Source organism: Perognathus longimembris, chromosome 2 (genome assembly GCF_023159225.1).
Source record: "Perognathus longimembris pacificus isolate PPM17 chromosome 2, ASM2315922v1, whole genome shotgun sequence".
In the NCBI taxonomy this organism is placed as follows: domain Eukaryota; kingdom Metazoa; phylum Chordata; class Mammalia; order Rodentia; family Heteromyidae; genus Perognathus; species Perognathus longimembris.
This window is the reverse complement of record NC_063162.1, coordinates 36,944,182-36,957,693: the sequence shown is the minus strand read 5'-3', so window position 1 is coordinate 36,957,693 and position 13,512 is coordinate 36,944,182. Positions and strand designations below refer to the sequence as shown.

Genomic DNA, 13,512 nt, shown 5'->3' with positions numbered 1-13,512 from the left:
GCTCTGGAAGAAGTTAGACAAAACTGCACTATATACATATTACTTAGTTTTGCCAGAGACTTCATGAAATCATTTTAGTCCATTTGATTCTAAATAAACTATAAGATAGCGAATTTGTATACATGTGTAGGTTCAAGGACCATAAAAGCAAATATTTCATTAGGTTTTTGTACAGTACTGTGGTTCTACAGAGTATTACATTAATGACATTTATTTTCAGGTTCTTGTATGTTTTGTGTTTTCTCATTTTTGGTTGGGCATCTTGAGAATTGCATAAAGCTGCTACAGTTTTGTATGATTTAGAGCAGTAAAACAGAAAGTCAACTTTTCAATAAAATTATCGTGTAACAAATACTGCTTTTGCTTTCAGTTTGCTTTTCAGCTGAGGTCTCTTAACTTTCGCTGAGGTTGCCTCCAACCCTGATTCTCTCTCCTCCACCTCCAAAGTAGCACATATTATAAACATGTGCTGCTATACTCACTTCTTTTTTCAGTATATTATCCTAACTTTGGAGTAAGCTCATCTTGAACCTTGATCCTCCTGTATCTTCCTTCCTCCTAATTCTTTTTATAGCTGGCTTATTGAGTTGTAATTTACATAAAAAGTTTCCATTTAAAGCACATGATTCAGTGGTTTTTAGTGTATTTACAGAGTTGTACAATCATCACCATTCTTTAACTTCAGTGAGTTTTTTTTTTTAAATAGTAATCTTGGTTGGCAATTACTGTCAGGCTAGTTATATGTAATAAATCTCATTATACTTTGGTGTAAGTACATAGAAGCTTAGGACACATAGCATCAAAAGCCTTCAGATATTGATGGTTAGAGGTAAGAAAAGTATAACATCATGGAGGTCTGAGCAAATTGATAGTTTTCAAGTATGTGATGTCCCCTCTGATAAGTGAGTAGGCTCCTGGATCTGGTTAGACATATTTCAGGAAGCATGTGCTGAAACAAGCTGGCCCAAGATATCTGATCCTTCATCTCATTCCATCCCAAACTTGGGGATGCATAGTCTGTAATTAAAACTCTTTCTACTTTCAATTTCTGTTCTCAGACATGGTTGATGATTGTTGAGGGAAAGCAAGGTTCTCTTTGTTTTTTCCATCTGGCTTCACAGTGGGGCAGTGATTCTCCATCGGGATTTCTTTTTTTTCTAAACAAGGCTCAGAAATAAAGATGGTAGCCAATACTAAGTAGATTTTATAGCTTCTTTGGGCACAAAGCTTACTGAAATGTGAGACTCATTATTTCCATAATTTATACAGTCATTAATATTCATTAAGAAGCATCTAAGTAAATTTTCTTTCAGTTCTGTAACTGCCCTCTGGTCTTTTTCAAAAGGATGGCTTGTTATTTATTATTCAGTTATCTGTAGGATTTGTGTGTGTGTGTTTATGCACGCATGCATGTGTGCACATGTGTGCCAGTAGTACTAAGCGTTGAATTCAGGGCCTGCATAATGTTCCTTAGCTTTTTCATTTAAGGCTAGTGTACTACCACTTCTGCTTTACCTCCTTTATATCCTTTTGCTGGGTAAGTGGAGTTAAGAATCTCATCAACTTACTTGTCTCTGCTGACTTTAATCCTCAGTCCTCAGATCTCAGCTTCCCCAGTAGCTAGGATTATAGCCATGATCCACCAGCATCCAACTCTTTGAATGTTTTTCTTAATTCAGATGTCTTCTTTTGAAACCAGGGAATTCTTTGCCTCTCTTTCTTAGTGTGTCAAGGTTATACTCTAGTAGTAGAAATTTGCTGTAGCAATTTTTTATACTTAACATACTAAAGAACAACATGTGAATTATATTTAATCCATATTTAAGTTAATTATATGTATTATGGTAGACATTTTTTGATTGACATTAACTTTGTAATTTTAACAGTCATCAACAACATGAAAGTATAAATATTTTCCATTCTAGTAGTATTGTTGATAAAGCTATTGAGATATCTTAATTATTTTTGTGAGTTTAACCTCAAAATCATTTTTAATGACACTACAGAAATTATACATATACTTTTTTTTTGCTAGTCTTGGGATTTGAACTCAGGGCATGAGCACTATCCCTGGCTTCCTTTTTTTTTGCTCCAGGCTACCACTCTACAACTTGAGCCACAGTGCCACGTCCAGCTTTTTCAGTTTATGTGGTGCTAAGGAATCAAATCCTGGGCTTCATGCTTGCTAGGCAAGCACTCTACCTCTAAGCCACATTCCTAGCCTGTACATATACTTTTAAATGGATTTATGGCTTAATGTATTAGAACCATTAAGCTCTTGAACGGTTATGATCTCTTAAAATGAACTCATATTTATGAAGAATTGATGTCCTTTTACTTACTATATACCAGCAGTAAGCCATATAGAATATCCCTGTAAATAAGACATTTACAAATGTCAGGCCTCGTGCCTCCAAAAGACTAGCTTTATAAGAATCAGTTGTCATAAATAGGATTTCCAGAGTTTGAAAAGGTTATACTATCTTATCTGCTTTATTCTTTTATTATTTGTTAAATGTCTTATAAACTCTTATAAAATAATTATATTAATATATTATCAGATATTTTTCTAACATCATACTAATTATAGTTATCTTACATTTGAGCTTGGTCTGAGTGACCAAACCTTATTCCAAACTTTATTTTTAGCACATCAGACTTTTTGATGAATTATAAAACATAAATATATCAAAAACAAAGCTACCCAGCTATCGAGTTTATTGCAGTAATCTTTACTAGCAATAATCTTTTAATCTATAACTTTTTCTTCAGAATTTTGAAAAATAGAGAAGCAAGCTAAGAGTATTTGAGGAAGGAAGTATGAAATAGGCTCAAAGGATGGAAAAGTGAGTAGTATGGAGCAATATAGTTTGATAGTTAAGCCATTGTAAGGATCTTGCTTGAGGTTAGTGATCAGGTTAAATGTGTTCTGCAGTCATAACATTTTATCTTGAGATAAAAATCAATATATAACTAGTAGATACTCTTGTTAATATTTAACTGCAGGCTAAGGCTTGGTATTAATCTCAGGGTTAGCGTCTCCATTATCATATGCCTAGTTGAGTCGTGACTATGTCTTTTTATTTTGTGGTAATTAAGTTATATTTGTTTTATCTGGAAAGAGAAGGGTATATTCCAGTGAATCATTTTATATTATTTATGCTGACCATTAAAGTTCAGTGTAGATCCATTGGTGACAACATGGCTAGCAGACTTTAATATTTATTGTGTGCATATTTATAAATATAAAAATTAAATATATTTACAAATAAAGTGAGTAAATATTCAGTGAATACAATATACACCATGCATTATGCTACATAGAATGCTGTTTCTACCCTTCAAAAGCAACTCTATTAAGGCAATATTTGTATCTATTTTGTTTACCTCTGTATCTCAGTTATATATTGAGTATATGCAGTTTTGTTTTGGATGAAGTAGCTACTGACACTTTGGAGTACAGTGTTTCATTTACTCTTTATGATACCTGATGGTGGGTTCTATCCTATCTCCATTATACATGTAATTGAGATATAGAGAATTTTTCCTAGGCTAAAATTTACTAACAAATGGTAAATTTGAGATCTGAATTTACTGCCTCTGCTTCTAAAGCAGTTGTTCTTTGTGGGGTAGCTGTAGAAATAGATGTGGACTTGATTAAACAAGAGAATTTATGGTAAAGCTGCAGAGATGTCTTAAAGTCAAAGACTAAGCATCTGAGCCCAAGATGGCCCCAGAACCAAAACCTAAATCTTACCACTGCCAAGGATTAGATCTCTCTTTCTTTCTTTTTCTCTTTGCATATTTTCTGTGTGTGTGTGTGTGTGTGTGTGTGTGTCTGTCTGTCTGTCTGTCTGTCTGTCTGTGTGCATGTTCACATCAGTAATAGGCTTGAACTCAGAACCTTGCACTCCTACACAGCTTTTCCTGTTCATGGCTGGCATGCATCACTTGAGCCAAATGTCTAGTTGTTCAATGTTTTGCTGGTTAGCTGAAGATAGAGTCTTTTAGACTTCTCTGTCCTGGCTGACTTCAAACTTTGATCCTTAGAACTCAGACTCCTAAATTGCTAGGATTACAGGTTGAGCCACTGGGTTTAGGGCAGTGTCCACCTCCTTCCCCCACCCCCACCTTTGTTTTAGCAGTACTAGAATTTGAACTCAGAGCCTGATGTTTACTAGGCTGGTACTCTTATCACTTGAGATACACTCTAATCCTTTCATATTTTCTTAACCCTCCCTCCTCTCTAGTTTCCTGAGCTATCCCCACCAAAGGAATCATTTAATTTAAATCAAAGAATTTACATGGTGTGGCATATGTTAGTGACCTAGACATGATGGGTTGGTGATCAACATGTTATTTCTGCATCCCAGTTCCATTTGTAGGACTAAAGAAGCTTATGCCAGACGACCATTCCTGCTTCAATGACTAGGACCAAAGGGCAAGCAAGATTCTAAAGTATGACAGTGCCAAAGGACTCCTCTCCAAGGATGTGTGGATAGTCTTGTTATATAGACATAATACACATTGACATTCTGTTTAGTCAAATATCCTTTTAAACTTTGTGGTCCATGATATAAATACATTTCACATAATAGCTCAATGTTTACAAGATTATGAACAACCCACAATACGTCTTAGTATGTATGAGAAGTCTCATGCTCACTCTTTCTGTCATTTAAGGAACTTTTGGTTACCCTTTAGGTTGAATTTCTAATCCAAGAATAGGCTATGATCTGTATATTTAAAAAAATTGTGATCTGTACTTGCAGAGTGGCCTGCAATAGTATTCTTTGTTATCCAGACTGTGGTTTTGCCTTTCAAGCTGTCCTTTAGCCTTTTATCATCTAAATAACTGACTCTCAGGATTGACCTACTTTGATTTAGTTCTATTCCATGGAAAGAATTTTCTAGTAGCATATTTCAGAGAGAATATTCAGGTTTTATACATATGACAAACTAAATCAATAATGTGTAAATTCATAACGTGATCTCTGATTCAATAACAACATGTAAATCAGTAATCAGCTGGAACTCAATAATGTGATCTCAATGCTGAGATTATGCCACTTTGTTTCTGTTTTTCAGAAACAGTTGTGGGAAGCTGCTAGATAGTTAACATCAACTCTTTAAGTGAACTTTACCTTTTTTTTTTTTTTTTTTTTGCTTTTCCAGTTATAGGGCTTGAACTCAGGGCCTGGGCACTTTCCCTGAGTTGCTTTTGCTCAAGGCTAGCACTCACTTGAGCCACAGTACCACTTCTGGCTTTTTCTGTTGATGTGGTACTGAGGAATTGAACTCAGGGCTTCAGTAGACCTTAAGTTAGAGTTTTATTTTTGAAGGCTAATAGTAAATCGTCTAGCAGTTACTTGATAATTAAATTGAAGACAAACATATTTAACCAGTTGAAATAAATGTAGAATGAAAACCCAGGCCTATTTACTGAAGAAATTACTGTTTAGTATAGGAAAACCAAGTCCAAAGTTCTGCTGGGCAATAGGAATGGGAAAGGCAAACACTCATTATTCAGCAAACATTTATTATGCACTCGTCTCTTCCTCCTTTATAAAAGGGAAAAGAAGAAATACTGTTTTTATATTCACACATAAAAAATCTACTTCCAAACTTTTGTCTTCAACTTATTACAAACAGGTTATTGTTTGTTTTAATCATTACCAAATGGACACATTGAAAATAACCTTATATTGTGCAGTTGAAGAAGGATTTCCCTATTACCTTTATAGTGTCACACATAGCTTTACAAACTCAGGATTTGGAATTTCTTGACTCCAAATTAATGCTAAGTTTTTGAGTTCCAAGAATTTATGTTGTTAGTGTCTTTAGACTTTTCTGACATTTGGTTGTATGTCTTGTTGCTAACATGCTTGTACAGCTATAGCAGTAGGAAGCTGTTAGGGATGGTAGGATAGAATTTGAAGGGAATTGTGTCTTGTGCTCCTTCCTTTACCAGTTTGGCCGCGTGGTGGTTATGGTTTAGAATACGCAAGTGTGGGTGGGCTCCAGCTTCTTGGGCATTATGTTTGCACTTGTCCAGTGCCTTTCACTACTTTCAGTGTTTGTTGTGCCTGTGTTCTTTTGTCTTCTCTTAAGCTGTTGAGGAACTTGTCTCTCAGTTGTAGGCTCCTTCTTCAGTATTGGTGCTGTTCTCTGGGCTGCAGTTTCTTCTTCAATCCTACATTGTCAAAACCTTCTTCCACTGTCCTTTAAGGGATAAAATTAATATCTCTTCCCCTTTAGAGAAGATGTATGCTTACTCAGTCTTAGAGGTACAAAAAATTTTAAGCTCTGAGTTGTCATCACTTGGTTCAGCGCAAACTTTGTTGTAATTTGATACCATAGTCTTACTGGAACAGGAACAAAGAAAAGGTACATTAGAGCTTAAGGCTTCTCTTATTCCTGGTATCCTTTAGAGGAAATGTACATTTTCTCTAACCTTACTTGTTTTGTTAATATTTAGCAAATTAAAATTTTTCTGTCATTGAGGAGAAAACTTTTATTTTGGGAAAAATGTTTTTTTTTTTTTTTTTTTACCGTATTCATTACTAAAACTGAATCATCTTATTCAGAATTTAGAGATCATTTTACCTTGGAAAGGGGAGGAGGGAATGTCTTTCCTTCTTCTCTCATTGGTCCTTGAACCTTGCTTTTAGTAACTAGGATTTTTATAATATTATACTTGAATTTCCATTTAAGTTGCATACATCTTCCTACCAAACCAACTTTTGGGTAATGTCATTGTTCTAAAATGGAAAGCCTTTGATTTTCCTTAGAAACTGGTAAAACTAGGAGCCTTTGGATTGATTGACCCTTTCTTAATCCTTACTCTCTTACAGGAAGAACTTAGAGTTACTCATTTTAAATGAAGAATAAACAAAACATTTTAAAATTCTGAGATATTGTGCTAAGGCATAGATGGTGTAATTTATTTTTAAAAGGTGAATGAATATATTCTGAAACAACTTTGAAATAATATCACATATTTTTTGTACTACTGGGAGTGTGAACTCAGGGCCTCATGTTTACTGAACTGATGCTCTTCCACTTTAGCCTTGCTTCTGTTCTGCTTTTTGTTGGTTAGTCTGGAGAAAGAGTCTAGTGAAATTTTCTGCTTGGACCTGTCCTCAAACCAAGATTCTTCATATCAGCCTTCTAAGCAACTAGGATTATAAATGTGAGCCATCAGTATCTGGCTTCATTGCCTTCTTTTTTTCAATAGTTATTTTTCAGGAGTTGTACAGAGGTGTTACAGTTTCATGAGTTAGGTTATGAGAACAATGCTTTCACCCCTTCCTTAGCTTTCCCCTATTTTACTCTTCCCATTCATACACACAAGTTACATAGTTCATTTTTTAACATAGTATATATTGAATACAAAAACTGCATTTGCTTACCCTTCTTTTCTCCATTCCTGAACCCCCACCCGACCTTCTTAACATCTGTGGAAACCTTTTATCTACTTAATACCTGTTGCTTATGGTTGAATATTATTCACTTCCTGTAAGAATTTCAGTGTGATATTTATGCATATTACACATTTGTTGGTCTTTTTTTAAGGTACAATAATAATTGTTCACTAGGTTTTCAAGTTTTTCTTTTCTAGAATTTCCTTATTTTGTTTGTCTTTGTGATATTTGTATAGTAATATGTCTGCCTGTCATTAATTACTGTTTTTCTTTACTTACAGACTTATACCTAAAACTGGAAGATGTGACCCATAAATTTACTAAGCCCTGTATAATGGATGTAAAGATAGGGAGAAAAAGCTATGATCCTTTCGCCTCTTCTGAGAAGATTCAGCAGCAGGTCAGCAAGTACCCACTAATGGAAGAGATTGGATTTTTGGTGCTTGGCATGAGGGTAAGAGTGATTATTAGCATAATACAGACATTTTTCTTTATATGTTTTGCCTTTGAAAATTACAGATGTTATCATAATGCTAATATATCAGAAGATAGTATTTTTTCTTGAATATGTAAACTTTGTGAGGGCAAAAACTTTTCTCTTTTGCTCACTCATGAATGGCTACTGTCCGTTCCTGGTACACAGTAAGTGATAAGCAAATAAATGACTGAACGCCAAGACAGTAGCTGGACCTTTTATTTTGAAGAGAAATTTTGGTTACTCCTTTTGCTCAATTTAGTAGTATTGGCTCGGTTTATTTTAACTTTCCTCTTGTTTTAGTCTTTGTAGTTTAAAAGTTGTTTTACTCACAATTCTTTGGATTGATTTTTTTTTTTTTTTTTTTTGGCCAGTCCTGGGGCTTGAACTCAGGGCCTGAGTACTTTCCCTGGCTTCTTTTTGCTCAAGGCTAGCACTCTACCTCTTGAGCCACAGTGCCACTACTGGCTTTTTTTTTTTTCTATATATTTGGTGCTGAGGAATTGAACCAGGACTTCTTGTATACAAGGCAAGCACTCTACCACTAGGCCATATTCCCAGCCCCTGGATTGACATTTTTACATGTGTTTTTAACAGACAAAAAATTTTTACATACATGGGGTACCTGTAATATTTCAATGTGTGTATATATATGTATGTGTGTACATTTGTACATACATATGCATATGTATATACACATATGTATATGTATACATATACACACATATAATGTAATGTTCTCATCATGGTAAACATGATTATTCTTCAGGTATTTACTATTTGTGGTAAGAATGTCCAAAATCCTTACTTCTAGTTCTTTAGAAATATACAGAAGTTAATCTTTCACAATCACTGATTCCTGATTAAAGGGAATGATGATTATTTTTTCTCTCTGTTGTTCATACTGTCAAAATCTTTTTTTGTATTTCCTTTCTTTGTGATAGTATGAGATAGTAACACTTCAGATTTATCAACAGGTAGGATTTAGAGCTTGCTTTTGCTCATTCTGTTCGCCATAGCATGTCTCTCTACCATTAAAAATCGTTAGAGGGCTGGGAATATGGCCTAGTTGCAAGAGTGCTTGCCTCACATACATGAAGCCCTGAGTTCGATTCCCCAGCACCACATATATAGAAAACGGCCAGAAGTGGTGCTGTAGCTCAAGTGGCAGGGTGCTAGCTTGAGCAAAAAGAAGTCAGGGACAGTGCTCAGGCCCTGAGTCCAAGCCCAGGACTGGCAAAAAATAAAAAATAAAAAAATCGTTACAGCCTTTATTTTGACTATGCATATATATGATTTCAGGATGGGAGTATAATATTTGTTTTATAAATATCTTCACTACTAAATAAGAATTAATAGGAGAGGTTGGAGAAACCCAAGATTTAACTAGAAAGATTTAACTTTTTCGGTATATATGTGAGCTTGAAGTTCAGATTTAATTTGACTCAGATAATGAGATTCCTGAATAACAGAACGGTGAGTTTTTCAGAATCCTCTTTTTATTTTAGTTAATCATGTTTTGCAGTGCTGAGCATGAAACCAGTGGCCATGTTCACGTTGAGCATGTTCTCTTTCACTGAACAAATTTCTCTGGCCGTAGAATCCTCTTTAAACATATTCAAGTAAAATAGAGAAAATGCATTTTTAAGTGGTATTCTTATAGCTCAATGTAATGTTCACCATTGTATTCAAAAGACAGGCATCCTAAAGAGCCTTCGCAGCCTGCCTAGTGTTTTCATCACAGGATTGTGCTACTATGCCCAGCTGAGAAATTGTTCTTCTTAAATAGGTTTTATGTTTATGTGGAAAAAATGGTTTTATTGAACTTTTTCAGTATAGTAAAGAGTTTGAGATTTATCTTTTGTTTGTAGTCTTTTACTAGTATGAGTCATGTTGCAGTGAGTAACTATAGATCTGTTTTATTCTACCAGTGTGCTAGTACATACTTGGGATAAATCTTTAAATGAGAATTGGGCTGTGCATCTGCATTTATAACTGGTAAATATTGGCATAGAGCAGAGGTTTTCAAGCAGGGGCACTGTTTGCCCCCATGAATACATTTGGCAGTGTCTGAGACATTTTTGATTGGTGCATTGAAGTGCAAGGGATATGCTCCTGTTAAGTTTGAGGCCTGTTTGATTTCTGTGAATTCTTCTTATTTTTTGTTATTTTAAGTATAAGCATACACTGCATGTGTTATATAAATTTTACTTACCTTTTCCTTGTTTGTATTTTGATTTCTGTATGCTTAAAGCATTCTGAATGGGGTGAAAATGCCTTGAGTTTTTGTTAAGAACTACCTTCTCTGATTATTAGTTATTCTAGAATTCTTCCATGTTTTCAGGAAGGGGGAGGTATTTTTTTCCCATCCCCACTAATCAGACTGACAACACAGGCATTTTTTTCTACTGACTTAAAATCCTATCACATTCTACATTGTTTTACCTATTTGAGTCAAATGTATTTTAATATGTGGTAGGATAATAAGGTTAATCTTTCCCTTTTACTTTTATTTCAATTTTTTTCTGGCTCTTCTTATTTTTCTGTGTGAACTTGCATATTTTTCTTTGTCTTTTTTAAAGACAAATTACCTAGGCCGGTCTCAAATTCCTAGGTTCAAGCCATCCTCTTGCCTTAGCCTCCTGAGTAGTTGATACTCCAGAAATGTGCTACCACACCTGTGTGTGAACTTTAGAATTAGCTTATTTGATTTTTAAAAATGTTGTTGGCTTTTTATAATCTCATTTTAGTTGTATATTAACTTAAATAGAATTAGTATCTTTATGATGTTGAATCTTCTTAGTGAACATGGGTGTATATCTTAGAAATGTTTTAAAGAGCTTATGTTTATTTGCTTTTATTTCTGTCTCATTTTTTGTTGCATTTGTAAATGGGACCTTCTACATATTCTAACTTGTTATTTGAAATATTTTGTTTACTAATTTTACTTAGCCCTTATTTCAATTTTTATTTTTTGTATTCTTTTTTAGTTGATTTTCCAATATACAACTACTACTACCTACAAAGAATGATAATTCTGTCTTCTAAATGATTATCTATCTATGTTACTAGATTATGATCTTAGGGTCTCCTGCTTGCTAGGCAGATGCTATACGCTCGAGTCATGCTCCTAGCTCTTTATGCTTCAGTTGCTTCTCACAGTATTTCTCACTTTTTGCCTAGTGTGGCTTTGGATCAGGATCCTCATCATCTCCACATCTTGAGTAGCTAGGATTACAGATTTGAGCCACAATGCCCAGCTTGGTTATCAATGAGGTCTTGCTAACTTTTTGTCTGGGTTGGCCTCCAGTTACAATCTTCTGGAACTCGGCCTGAGTAGCTAGGATTACAGATTAAACCACCATGCCTGGACCTCTTATTTATTTTCTTATGTGTTTGTATTTGCTATTAACTTCAAAATAATATTATTTAATAATACTGATGATGATAGAATCTACTTTTTTATGGAAGTTTTTTACTTTTTATTTTAAAAGAAAAACACTTCCTTACCTTCCCCCCTTAAACGGAAGGCTAACTTTTGCTGGTTTGAAATAATAATTTTATCCTATTGGAAATAACCATCTTTCCTTATGTTATAGGGACTTTTTATCAATAGTAGATCTTAAATGAGTTAAGTGCATGTATTGATAGGACTGTGATTTTTTTCAAATTTATTAAGATGAGTTGTATAAATAGATGCCATATTAAACACTTTACTCTGCCAGATTAATTCAGTAATCAGTGTATTAATTCTTTAATAGACACTGCTTTTTTTTCGACAGGTTTATCATGTTCACTCAGATAGCTATGAGACACAAAACCAGCACTATGGAAGAAGCTTAACAAAAGAAACTATAAAAGATGGTAGGTATTAATGCTAAAGTTGCTTCAGTTTTAATTCTCCTTTAAAATAGTGATTTAATTTGTGATAAACATTTTTTTAAATTGGTACTTGGGTTTGGACTCAGAGCATTGTGCTTGCTAGGCAAGTACTGTCCTGTCTCTAGTCCTTTTTGGTTTAGTTATTTTAAATAAGAGCCTCATGTTTTTTTTCCAATGGCTGGCCTGGACTTAGAGGCTCCTGTTTGCATCCTCTTTGTAGCTGGAGTGGTAGGTACATACTACCACAAACAGCTTAATTGGTTGAGATGAGTTTTTGTCTAGTCTAGCCTCAAACTAAAATCCTCCTTGATCTTTGTCCCCTAAACTGGGATTATAGGGATCAGCCATGGTGCATGACCTATATATAAATCTTTTCTTGAAAAATGAAATTTATATTTCCAAAATTAGATCAGTCATAATCTTTACTTTCTAGTACAAACCCATGGCACCACCCATGTTTTTTACATTTTCAATTTTCGATTAATATGTGTGCTATCCAGCTTTCCATTGCTGTGATAAAATCCCTAAAATGACCATTTTAAACATAGGAAATGTTTATTTTGACGTCTGTCTTTATCCTGTGCTCAGTTGGCCCAATTGATTGAATTAACTGGCAGCATAGTATGTCATGTTAGGAGTACACTGTAGAAGAAAGCAACTCTCTTTTTTAGCATGGCCAGGAGGCAGAGAGAGAGGAGGGAGGAGGTCCCAAAATTCTTTCCAAGGGCATACCCCAATGACCTAACTTCCTTCTAGGTACACCTCCTAAAGGTGGTATTACCTCTTTTTTTTTTTTTTTTTTTTTTTTTTTTTGCCAGTCCTAGGCTGTGAACTCAGGGCCTGAGCACTGTCCCTGGCTGCTTCTTTTTTTTTGTTCAAGGCTAGCACTCTGCCACTTGAGCCATAGCGCCACTTCTGGCCATTTTCTGTATATGTGGTGCTGAGGAATCGAACCCAGGGCCTCATGTATACGTGGCAAGCACTCTTGCCACTAGGCCATATTCCCAGCCCCTGGTATCACCTCTTAATAGGACCAAACTTCAGCATATGGACTTTGGAGGAAGGACACCTTGGATAAAATATTTGGTGTATTCTCTCTCTCTCTCTCTCCCTCCCTCCCTCCCTCTCTCCTTCTCCCTCTCCCTCCCTTTCTCTCTCTCCTCCTCTCTCTCCCTCCCTTTCTCTCTCTCTCTCTGCCTCTGTAATCCTAGCTACTCAGGAGGCTGAGATCTGAGGATTGTATAGTTCAAAGCTAACCCAGGTAGAAAAGTCTGTGAGACACTTAACTCAATAAAAACTAATCAGGAAAAACTAGAAGTGACTCTGTGGCTCAGATGATAGAGTACTAGCCTTGAGCAAAAGAAGCTCAGGGACAGTACCCAAGCCCCGAGTTCAAGCCCCAGAATCAGCACCAATTGTGTGTGTGTGTGTGTGTGTGTGTGTGTGTGTATGTATGTATGTGTATAAACATTTGTGTACCAACTGTCTAGCTTAATTCTGAAATTAAAGTTTGTCATTAAAGTGGTATTTTTGTTTTTTTCTTTTTTGAGTTTCTGGGGTTTGAACTGAGGGCATTGTATTTGCTAAGCAGACAGTCTACCACTTGAACTGTATCTCTAGCCCTTTTTTATTTCAATGTACTTTTCAAACAAGGTATCACTTTTCAAAACTATTTTCCTAGAACTAGGGCTTGAACTCAGGAATTAGTGCTTATTTGCCTTGCTTGCTTGG

The 13,512-nt window shown here is 35.2% G+C and overlaps 1 protein-coding gene across 1 annotated transcript in view; it reads left to right on the top strand.

The window, feature by feature from the left end:
* The window catches only part of Ipmk (inositol polyphosphate multikinase), a 29,596-nt gene that overhangs the window by 10,110 nt on the left and 5,974 nt on the right, over window positions 1-13,512 (top strand). The window contains exons 4-5 of the mRNA XM_048338799.1: window positions 7,706-7,878; window positions 11,682-11,763. Of these exons, the coding sequence (XP_048194756.1) occupies window positions 7,706-7,878; window positions 11,682-11,763 (255 nt within the window). The remainder of the gene's footprint in view (window positions 1-7,705; window positions 7,879-11,681; window positions 11,764-13,512) is intronic.